Here is a 12090-nt window from a genome sequence, read left to right as displayed (position 1 = left end):
GGCGGTTACCGATCGATGAGCGGCACGCGGATGAGCCAGCTTGGGACCGGAACTGGAAGTGGAACGGGCGTCGGCGGGTGCAGGAACCGGAGCTACAGGTTCCGGAGCCCCGGGGCACCGCTCGACAGGGTGCAGGCCCTGTCCAGACATCCCGCCGAGCCGAGGCTCACCATTATCGATTTCAATCAGCTGACAAGGGGCGGTTTGGAACTGGCTACCAGCAAGAACAGGGCAAAGGTCGCTCGAAAAGCCGCCAAGTTGAACAGATAGCAATCTCCATTTTACCTCAAAGCGTCGTCTTAGCACCGATAATCGATAGATAAAATAATTCTTTAAAGAGAACTTCGAAGCGTCTGATTCGATTTAACTAACGTGAACCGCTAGATTTAGACTCTTCTTTGCGCAAAGAAATTTTTAAAGAATACTACGAATTAAAAATTTCTCCCTGAAGCTCTACGATGACGCGTACTCGCGGTCTTTCAAGAATTTGTAGGTGATCGATCGACGAAAGAAGAAGAGAATAGCAATGTAACGTAAGCATGTGTAATCTGAACCCGATGTCGATCGTATCAGTTTCGTAGAGAAGCTTCTTTACACGATGGTGTAGGTTAACGATTACCTCAATGTACACATAAAATTGATGGATCGAGTGGTATACGAAACTGCCCAATGCCAATAACGTCAATCAGTGATTCGTGTACGCTGTATCGAATCATAAAGAGTCGATTTGTAGAGTTGTTACGTTCTTTTATTCCTACACACGCGCCGCTTTCTTTACGTACATATTTCTTAGTACACCCGACCGATCGGTTTATTCACTGAAAACTATTTTTACAAAGATGTTCGCGTTCCTTCAGTTTAACGACGATAAGTCGAGGCTCGTATTGTATGGCAACTTAGAATTACAACAATAAAACAAACATATAAATGCTAAGGAGAAAGGGAATAAAAAGCATGCACAATTTTTTTTACTATCTGGTACACTAATTGAATAAAAACGTAACCCCCGAACGAGACAAATTCTGTCCATCGTTTACGCGATTTCCCGTGTTTAAGACTGAAAATTTATCTCGTGGATTATAATAGAGATTCTTTACGTCGCAATGATAACGGTGTAAATGAGATCGGATGAAACGGTAATCTCGTCCAAGGGTTTCTACACAGCTACCCATCCGTAACGGTGAGGGCTTCGTGGAGAAAATCGCGAAAGGGGAAAGAAGAATGCGAAAGCTGTTGCTTTCTTAGGTCACATAATAGAAATTTGTTCACGTACCTGAATGCGAGAATTACGTTTCCTAAAACTCAAGCAATCCGCGAGCTTGTTGCACGCGTATTGGATGGACAGAAGACACAGGTACTACGGGGCCTGGTACACTTGATCAGATACGGACCTAAAGATACGCTAGCTGATCACGGCTGTATCCGCTTATTGAGCATACGATAAACAGGAGAGCCGGTACAGTGACTATTGAGCGTGCGACTCCTTGATCACAACAAACCAATCAACGAATGATTTTTGTTTTCTTTTGCGTGTACGTTTCTTTCTTTCCTTTTATCAATCTTGTTTTTTTTTCTTTTCTATACGTGACCAAATTATATATTCAAAACACGTTGTTCGTTGCACGCGCTCGCGCACGCTTCCGTATGTCCGTGTGCGTGTAATATGCGTGTGTATGCGTGACAAGGGTAGCGTGATCACGTACATATACGTTGCACGTATACCACAGGTGTACGAACGTGTCGCGCGCGACCTTTCTATATGTTATTATACATGTATTCGTGTGTACGTTTGTGTATGTGTGTGTTTATATGTGTGTGTGTGTACCAACGTGTCAATCAATCGGAACTGAAGAATGAACTAAAACGGAAAGAAATGAAACTATAGCGAAAGAAGGGAGCAGACAAGCGGCCAGTAGCTCTTCTACTCCTGGGCTCGAGACGGAACTGGCCCGTGGGCCGTTCCGCTCAACACCACCTCGACTCTTCTCCCTCTACAACCTCCCCAACCAACCCATTCCCCAAACCACCTCGTTGCAACCCCCTCGAACTCCCTAGCTTCTTTCCAACCCCCTCTACTCCCCTAATCTAGTATCTAGCGCGACCACCGAGCCGCCCGGTACTTCGGGGTTGGATGATACTAGGGCGGTGGTCGTTGAACCAAGTATATAGACGAGCTGTCTGCGTCGTGCCGATTGCGCACAGACGCCTCTGCCTCTCTTTCTCTATCCCATTTTCCATCTCATCCCATCTATCCGTTTCTCCCATTCGTTCCAACTCGCTTCTGCACCCCCAGCTCGCAATTTGCATTTCTCTATCTGTTCCACGATTTCCCTTCCTTCTCTTTCCATTATTTTCCCCTCTTGTCCCTCCGTTTCTCTTGTTACTTCAATCCCTTTCCCATCATATTCCCCTCCTCCTATCTCTATCTCTATCTCTTTTCTTTTTCATTTATCTTGCACCTCGACTCATCCGTCCTCTATTTTCCTTTTTATTATTTTTCTCGTTTTTTCTCTTTGTTTTTAATTCCATTTTTAACATCTTCCTTCTCTTTATTCTTTTTCACTTCTTCCGGTATCTGGTTATCTTCGAGCTTTCCCTCGCCCCTTTTCTCATTCGTCTTCTCGTCTTCCATTCGTACCCTATTTGCCTCTCACGCTTTCTCAACCGAGCGTACTCTCCAACGTTCCTCGTCCCTCCGTCTGTCGTGCACTCTCGCGATCGTGAACAGATCCCCAGACCAGGTAAAGCTAGCGACCTCTATATAGCTGAATAAACACGAGCGGGCTGCGACGAGTCACCAACACGCTCGTAACCCATGTAATAATGAAATAATTCTGGGATCGTATACGTGGGTTAGAGAAACCCTATGCAGACAGATCCCGTTTCCTGATTTTTTATCGGCCATGCTGTTATGGTATTTCTGATAATCTATATATATACATTAATGTCCTCTACTTGGAAATCGTTACACCGCGGGAAAGTACTCTCACATTCGGAGAAAATGTCTAAATGAAATTTGAATTTCAATCAGTAACAAATCAGTTTAGATTTTAATCAAACAGATTTTTCTAATCATTCCAAATTAATTCAGAAACCGCGGTATGTATAATGTACTATATTTCTATAATACTGTACTATAATGTACAATATTTCTCGGTTATACTCGTGAATAATAGTACAAATATGTTCCTCAGACTTTAGAATTAATTTTTATCAGAAAAAAATGAATAGAATTTTGCAATATATCAAAGGAAATATCTGAGGGTAGCTGTACCACTTTGCTAGATTTATAGGAAGGTAAAAGGATCAAGGTACCCTTTATCTGACACTGATGCATGCAATCAGACATCCCATGCAACAATAGCGACCACTGACAACCACCTACAGGACCGAGTAAAGCCGAATTTCAACGAAATCGCGCGATCTGGATAGGTAAGTTGCGACGTGGGCGGAAACCGACCTCGATTGCCTAAGCTTAACCCTTTTCGCAGATAGTTGCGCATTGCGAAGAATCCTACCATTTTATAGACAAACCATTCGTCACAAAAAATTTCAAAAGATCGAAAAACGAATTCCGCATATGTACATTATAAATGTAAGAATTTATTTGAGATAACCTATCTAGCGTATGTAAGTACATAATAAGAGAAAGAAATTGAAACTAATTATCATCGTAAAAATTAATTGGTTTATTGTAACGAATCAATTTTTGGTTTTCAAATGACTAAGAATAACATCATCGATAAATAATCGTTCAGAGCTCGTTACACATTCCAGTGACAAAAAAAAATAATTTTGTTTATTGTATGAACAAAAATATTGTATTTAAATTCCGATTATTTAATAACAGATGAAATAAATATATATTGTATTTATATAAAAATTTTCTATGTAAGCTTACCGAATAAAACCACGTTATGCATTTTCTTCAAGATGAAATTGTTATCTTCATTGAATAATGTGTAGACAGATCGATAATTTGAACACTTTCTTGCTCCTTGTTTGATGCTGTCTAACACTGACAGACTTTAATATAATACACTGATATATGGACCATTAAAATTTTGTAATACGTAGTTTGAGGTTATACTTTACAAAGTTATTTACACCACATATTGCATAATAATCATACACTATTATGATTAAAATTTATTTTCAAATTAAAAGGATATCTCAGATACACTCTCTTATTCTTATCTGTCCGACGAGAATAATTGTCAAAAATTTTGAAGGATAATTGTAGTTGAACACAAAGACACATTATTGACAACGTACTTTGTCCGAAAACATTCAGTTCTTTAATCTCATTAAATTAAATGAAATAAGCCTTTTACAAAAACTAGATACTCTTCGATATATATATATATATATATATATATATATATATATATATATATATATATATACACACATACACGTAATAAAAGCTAATTTATGTAAAAGATCGTGTTACAGCAGCTAATGGATAAATGACCAAACTTTACAATAAGGAAAAGAAAAATGGACATAAAGATAAAAAATACTACTTTGTCAATATATTTTTTATCAAAAACATGTTTATAGTAAAACGGAATAAACACATTTGAAAATTAATCCAAAATTTAGGTTGGATCACACACGACACTTATCATACGCTCTAGTTGTTTCAATTTCAACATCCTAACGCGGGAAACTGACGCAGCGCAATGACGCCATCTTGCGTTCTTCTAAGTAATAGCTTTCCTACTGGAAAATTTAAATTTATATTCGCATTTATATGTACATATATATAATAAAATTATCTTTCCAGAATTTTATAAATTTATTAAAATATTATATTATTTATTTAAATATTATTTGTATCTGTAAAAGATGTTTACATTATTTTCATTACGCGACACTTTCATGGAAACTGCTACAACTTATCAATTGGCATGCTCAAAGTATAATATACGACTATGATCCTAATAATGTATATGAAATATGTAAAAAGTTTATTTACAATATCAAAGTTATTTGGTTTGATATATATGTGTTAAAATTAGGCTAGTAGAATACTGATAGAATTTTAAAACAAAATTTTTCTCTTACAAAGAAAATATGTAACGGCATAGAACGAGCTGGAGCGCCATCTACAAAATATTTCCTGATAGAACATATTTCTTGCACCACGTAATGAGTCCGTCTTCCACACGCGACGCCATATTGTGTGTGAATCAGGAGGTGCAAGCACGCCATTGCGCACATTACGTTAATCTACGACTATTTCCATAAATAACGAGTAAAGTAAGTAAGAAAACGAAGCTGTTATAAATTCACACCTCTAAAAAACTCATTCGATTCAAAATTTTGTTTTATTTCAATAGTTCTTCTATAACATTGAACGATGATTATTAATCAACACCACGATGTTTCGTTCGCTTTTGCGGATCGAAATTCTCATTTCGATATTTTTGTTTTATATTGTTTTTTATCTTGTCTCCTAATAGGAAATTACTATTTGATCCTATTTACGCTTATAATAATAATAAAATACATGCCTCTTTTTTTCCATTACGTTTTCTGATAAAATTACGTTTTCTGTACAAAATTTCGGATGAAATCTGTCACTACAATTTAAAATGATCGTGGAAAATATATTATTATTTTGTTAGAAATAAATGTACTTTTCAAATCGGACTACATTATTAAAAAAATATTGTAATTCATATTTTTATGTATAAAATCTATATGTCAAATGTATTCCATATAGTTAACATTACTACTTTTGGAATAAAATTAATTTGTATCCATTTAACATATGATAGTTTCTTTTATATACTTTAATTCATATATAAGGCAATAGATTTTAATTTAATAATATGCTCTGTTCACTGCTTTAATTTAATTTTAAATGCTTATTAGCTGCCATTTTTACATTAATGGGTGGCTATTAACATTCTAAATTACAAAGTAATGCATTAATTGAATTTGTCATATTTTACATTTCTTATTTAGTAAATAATTACTAATACAATAATCGAAAATTTGATTGTTCCAGAAATTATTTAAATGCATGGACAACATGTACAGTAATAATATTGACCCCTGGGAGCCAGGTTACGGACCTGAAAGGAGGGGACATAATTCAGATTATGATTATCGTAATGATTATGGAAGCAGTAGGTCACCAGATTACGTAGAACACCGTGACAATGATCATCGTGATAGAGACCATCGTAGTCCAGAATATAGAAACCATCGAGGCCGAGATAGAGATCGCGAAAGGGATCGTTCAAGAGATAGAAGAGACCGTAGCAGAGATGACAGAGATCGTAGCTACAGAGACAGGGAGGATCGTTATGGAAGGCAGAGAGACAGAGATTCTGTAGAAAGAGACAGAGATCGGGATCGTGATCGCGATAGAGATAGAGATCGCTCCAGGAGAGACAGGGATAGGGAAAGAGATCGAGATCGTAGAGGGAAACGGGAGGAGAGAGATCGGGATCGCGATGACGATCATAGCCGAGAAAGTATGGATTTTGAGCACGACCATGGACGTACCTATGGTTCGTCCATGGAAGGCATCCACTACAAATCTCAATCTCCAAACAACACCATAATGATTCGTGGGCTTGCTCAGCATATTACAGAAAATGACGTAGGTTCTCAACTTAGCGGCCCAACATAATTGGCCACTCGTGAGCCAGCATTTGCAAGCATACATCACTGTTATTATTATGATGTGTGTATCACAGGTGCGGCAAGACATCCTTAACTGTGGTCTCATGCCCAAGGACATCAGGCTGATTCGTAAAAAGGATACAGGTAACTATCATTATTTTTGTAAGTTAACTTCCCCTAAACCTAATGTGCAAATTAGTGAATTGCTTTTTATCTCAGCAAGTTGCATTAGATTTGTGTAGCATAAGTTATTGTTACATTTTTAATGATCATTTTAAAAAATGGTTTGGAATCTTTAATATACGAAACATTTGATCTTGCAGGGTGATTCTCTCCCTAGTTGGCTCAAAGAAAATGCCGGTATAACGGTAACGTGTCGGTATACGTGTTCGATCATGAAATACCGACATCGATCTTGCATTAGTGTAGATGTAATTATGTGTGTGTGTGTGTGTATGTATACGTAAAATAATCCGCGGTGTAATTAATGACGTTGCTTTTGAGTCAACTAACGAGAAGGTCACGCTGTACAAATAAGCAAAAAATTTCAAACAATTTTTTACAATACTGTACAATCATCTATATTAGTATTATGTCGGTACCAATCATGCATACCCCAAAATTGTTCAATTGAATACCAATCATTAATTAATTTACTAATCTTGGAATCAGGTAAGTTTATAACAAGAACAGAATTTATTACATAGGAAGAATATTTTGAGGGAAATCAGAACATCATTATTCATCTTACAAGGGTGATGTAAAATATTTCTAAAAATCTTTAATCTTATACTATATATTATATAAAATAATTGGAATATGAATCTACCAACCAATTCTATATAACTATTCTAGTTTCGAAATAACGAAATTATTATTATATTCTATTGTATGGAATACATACAATAGAATATGTGACTCTTTTTGGTACAATAAGGCTCTGTTGTTAGTATCTATAAAAAATATCAGTTTCATTTTTTCCAATATTGTTCATATTAATAATGATTGTATAAAATAGAAATTTTTGAAAGGGGAAGTATTTTCTATACAATTTCTACTATTGCTCCTTTGATATATTCACGGTAGTGAACATAAAAAAATGAAAGGAGTATAGGAGACTTGGGTAGGTCTGGCATTAAATTAAACTTATCGCGTAAAGATACTAAAGAAAAATCGTCTGTCACCCGTGTAGAATTCATTCTGCTGAGCTTTAGGCAAATGGAAATGAAAGCAAGCGACGAAGCGAAGAAAATACTTCGTTCGAAAGTCAATCTGTCAATGGTTGGTGCTGTGATTGCCTGCCCTCTCAGAGTAGAGACTCCCAGGCAAAACGTGGATTAACTTTGGATATGTGTGTATTTGCTCTGTATAGGTGCTTCGCGAGGTTTTGCATTCGTCGAGTTTAACGCGACTCAGGAGGCCGCACGGTGGATGGAGATGAAACAGGTAGAAAGAAGTTCAGTCCAGATACCCAACCGATGCGTTGTACGCGTGCCACCGACGCCCCGTGGCGGCAAGGCACGGTAACGCAGCCCCTTGGCCTTCCCCATGGCCATGGCTGTGCACCTATCAAAGGCTACTTCAATCTACCATATCTAATTATTTATCTAGGAGTCCCCACATACTTTGCAGACTTTTCTTATAACTCGCTCGCAATTCCGTCTATTGGATTATAAAGTTACATTATATTTCGAAAGGCCGCGGCGCGTGCTTTTTACCTATCCTCTATCTATCATAAAAGTTTGTGGACTAACAATGAAGATCGGAGGAGGGTCATTCCAATCGTCTTATCTTCTACATACAATGCATATATTTATATTTGGCATGGCAGTTTATTCATATACAAATCACATTTTGCTACGTTCATAATATTACAAAATAGTTTTTTCTTTTCTTTTCGTTGTATTATTTAAGTCTCTGCTTTTACAATTTTAACTTTATACTCTCAATGCAATTATTTAATAATCAAGCATTTTAAAAGAATGACAATTTTTATGCACGATATTTTTCCTATTCACGTATAAATTTGTATGCAAGCAAATCATTGTATGTTTGCTTGTTTCCACAAATTCAATTCTTTTGATCGGCAAAAGAAGTTTCCGCGCATGTACAAATATACGTATAGTCGGTCCGCAAGTCGTGTGGAATGGCCCACGTTATAAGACCATGACATTTTCTTTACTGTTCGTTCGAGACGGAAAGCTATGAAGTAGAAAAAAATCTATAATTTCGTCAACCAAGAAGAAAGTTTACGGGTTATGCAGCTGCTTTGGGAGGATGTTGGACGGGATAACACTGAAATTCTCTGTTTCAGGGAGTACTGATGCTGCAGGACCAATATCGCGCTTTAATGCAGTACAGTATACCGAAAGATTGCCATGTAGATAAACCACCAGCAAAAAATACACAAGATTGGCACTGTGTTAAGGTAAACCTATTTATAAGATTTTATTATTTGTCTAATGTAACTCAAGTATTGCAATGTTATCTTTTCAATCGCAGTGTGGTGCACACAATTTCAAAAGAAGGGAAACATGTTTCAAATGTTCTGCGTCTCGAGCAGAGAGCGAAGAAGGCGGAGAGGGTAGCGATGAAATTAGTCCTCATCCTACAAATACAGTTCTTCTTCGTGGATTGGATGTACTAACGACCGAAGATTCGGTCTTGCAAGCGATGAAAAACCTTTCATCGATGCCGATACGAAGCATTCGTATAGGACGTGATTCTCTTACAAATACATCAAGAGGTGTGTGCTACCTAGAAATGGGCAATGTAGTGGATGCCATGTATTTACATACGGCCCTTACAAAACAGGGATTGGTAGTAGATGGTAGGAAAGTGGAAATTACTTATTGCAAACTTCATCAAATAAATAATACCAACACGTGGAAAGGAAATGACAGCCAGCCACAAAGATATACTTTGGATGATGTTGCTCAATTGGCCGAATATAGTGCCAATTTATATGCAAAGACACCTGCACAGAAAGCTCACTACCTTCAGTATTATACGCAATATTATCAAAATCAAATAATGCAAGGATCTGCAATTACTTTGCCATCTTTAAACCAAACTGATCGAGTGAATGCAGCTGCAGCCGTAGCACAGTCTGCGATACAACAATTACAAGCATCTAGAAAATTAGGGGATTCTGAAGAAATGAAAAATAGACCAACACCGACGGCACCGTCTAGTACTACCTTGGCGAGTGGAAGAGTTCCTGCACATGGTAGCGACGGTAAAATATATTGTAGGTTTTTTAAATCTAATAACATGATTCTAGATAAATTTACTGTAAAATGATTTTTTTAAACATTCATATCTTTTTATAGCTGTGCCAGATGTTAGCACTTATCATTATGATGAGTCATCTGGTTATTACTATGATCCAAGTACGGGATTGTATTATGATCCAAATTCGCAATATTATTATAATAGTCACACCCAGCAATTTCTATACTGGGATGCTGAATCTTTTTCATATCAACCGGCGAAGGTAATTAAAATTTCTATTTCATTATTAACATCAAAGTTTTTGTAACTTTTACTATTAAAGATTTTATATATGCAGACTGCTACAACCGTAACACAAGCAACAGGGACAACATCTAGTGGAACTACAATTACTGCTACAGCAAGTAGTACAGATTCGACAAATACGATTACCAATCAAGCAACAACTTCCTCAGTTACTACCGCGACTCAAGAAACTTCGAAGGAGGATGAAACTAAGAAGAAAGACAGCAAACAAGATAAAGTAAAAGTAGCGAAAAAGATAGCAAAAGATATGGAACGTTGGGCAAAAACCTTGAATCAAAAGAAAGAGAATGCAAAGAGTAATTGGAATTCTGAATTTGCTGGTGGTGATGGCAATCAAGGTGTCGGAAGCGGAGCTGCAGATGCAGGATACGCCATATTGGAAAAGAAATCTCTTGCAAATTCTTATCATGAGGATGAAGATCAAAGCGGAAATAATGGTTTGGTTGCTGCCTATGGTGGTGGTAGTGATACAGAAGAGGAAATAGAGGATGTACAGCAAGAAGAAAGGCAACACACAGATTGGAGTAAATTAGCATGCTTATTGTGTAAACGACAATTCCCAAGTAAAGAAGCATTGCTTCGACACCAACAGTTATCTGATCTTCATAAACAAAATTTGGAAAATTGGTATCAAGTACGTGGTTTAGACCCAAACGATCCACAGCAAAGAAACAATAAATATCGCGACCGCGCCAAAGAAAGAAGAGCAAAATATGGTGAACCAGAACCTCCACAACCAAATAAACTTAAGGAAAAATACTTAAAAACTAGGGTCGAAGAAATATCGGTGTCATATGAAGAACCCACGAGAGCCGGTATTGGTTCAGACAATGTTGGTAATAAACTTTTACAAAAAATGGGATGGAGTGAAGGAATGGGGCTTGGTAAGTCGAACCAAGGTAGGACGAGTATCATTGAAGCTGAAAGAAGGGTTCCTACAGCTGGATTAGGGGCAAAATCATCATCTTATAGTGCGTTACCAGGGGACACATACAAAGATTGCGTAAAGAAAATGATGTACGCGCGTTATCAAGAACTATCTGATACATAATACATTGGATATAGTGAAAATAGATTTTATATATAAATAAGTACTTGTACTCTCAATTTTTCATAGACGAATAGGTATATAATATGCGTATCATCTTAATGTGCTGATTGTTTGCTGGTCGTTCCATTCTTGGGATATATACGGTTTATATTTCTTCTTTTTTCTCCGATTCTGACATTTTCATTTAAAGATGTTTAAGAAATAATGTAAATTAATTATTTTTGTTATTTCATACTTATTCATTGAATCGTAACGTAATTTAACTGATAGATAAAAATACTCCTGAACTTTATTTGCATGATGCTTCTGAAGTTCACATTACAGTCACATGCAATAATATATGCTTGTTAATTTAACAAAAATTAGATACTTAAGGAAGGACATATCCAAGAGTGTATCACAAATACCAGTAACAAAATAATTCACTTACTAAACAATTTTTGTCCAACACTTCATGCACAATATACAATACTTTCTGTACTTTAAAAGGGAAATTCATTGAAACATTATGAAGTATATAAGAAAAATTAAATTATTTCATTCAAATTTCATAATGTTACTTTGAATGAAAATCAATTTACATGCTTATGATCCAGTGAAACTGGTATACTATATATATTTATTATATTATACTAATTTACATTAAATTTCATAATTCCTTTATAATGTAATTATATTAACTTCACATACTTATAAATATATATATATAGTTATATATATATTTATACTTTGTATATATATATATATATACTTATATATATATATATATATATACAAAGATAATTATATATTTATAGTCATACATATATGTCAATTCTTTCTTTTTATTATGATTTATTCTGTATTTTTGGAGATCA

At 36.0% G+C, this 12090-nt stretch overlaps 3 protein-coding genes across 5 annotated transcripts in view; 2 read left to right on the top strand and 1 right to left on the bottom strand.

Annotated features, from left to right (window-relative positions):
• The window catches only part of LOC100749184 (cytosolic carboxypeptidase 6), a 7813-nt gene extending 6552 nt beyond the window's left edge, over nt 1–1261 (top strand). For both annotated transcript variants that reach the window (XM_012392550.3, XM_033324029.1), the window contains exon 8: nt 1–1261. In XM_012392550.3, the coding sequence (XP_012247973.2) occupies nt 1–270 (270 nt within the window). In that variant the 3' untranslated portion in view covers nt 271–1261.
• The window catches only part of LOC100749305 (ELAV-like protein 2), a 39901-nt gene extending 35977 nt beyond the window's left edge, over nt 1–3924 (bottom strand). The window contains exon 1 of one of the 2 annotated variants that reach the window (XM_033324034.1): nt 3902–3924. The gene's annotated coding sequence lies outside the window, so the exon portion shown is untranslated. Of the gene's footprint in view, nt 1–1273; nt 1957–3901 lie in introns of those variants that run through there. The other variant, XM_033324032.1, reaches the window with a different exon arrangement.
• Nucleotides 3925–5112: 1188 nt separating this feature from the next.
• Nucleotides 5113–11836, top strand: LOC100741117 (RNA-binding protein 5). Its single transcript, XM_003493993.4, has 8 exons — nt 5113–5265; nt 6020–6619; nt 6717–6786; nt 8015–8088; nt 8957–9070; nt 9145–9892; nt 9975–10138; nt 10214–11836. Exons 2-8 carry the CDS (start codon nt 6035–6037, stop codon nt 11231–11233), a joined length of 2775 nt encoding a protein of 924 aa, XP_003494041.1. The 5' UTR covers nt 5113–5265; nt 6020–6034; the 3' UTR covers nt 11234–11836.
• The last annotated feature ends 254 nt before the right edge of the window (nt 11837–12090 follow it).

The sequence above is a fragment of the Bombus impatiens genome, unplaced genomic scaffold (genome assembly GCF_000188095.3).
Source record: "Bombus impatiens unplaced genomic scaffold, BIMP_2.2 scf_1445, whole genome shotgun sequence".
NCBI lineage: Eukaryota > Metazoa > Arthropoda > Insecta > Hymenoptera > Apidae > Bombus > Bombus impatiens.
This window is presented reverse-complemented; position numbering and strand designations above follow the sequence as displayed.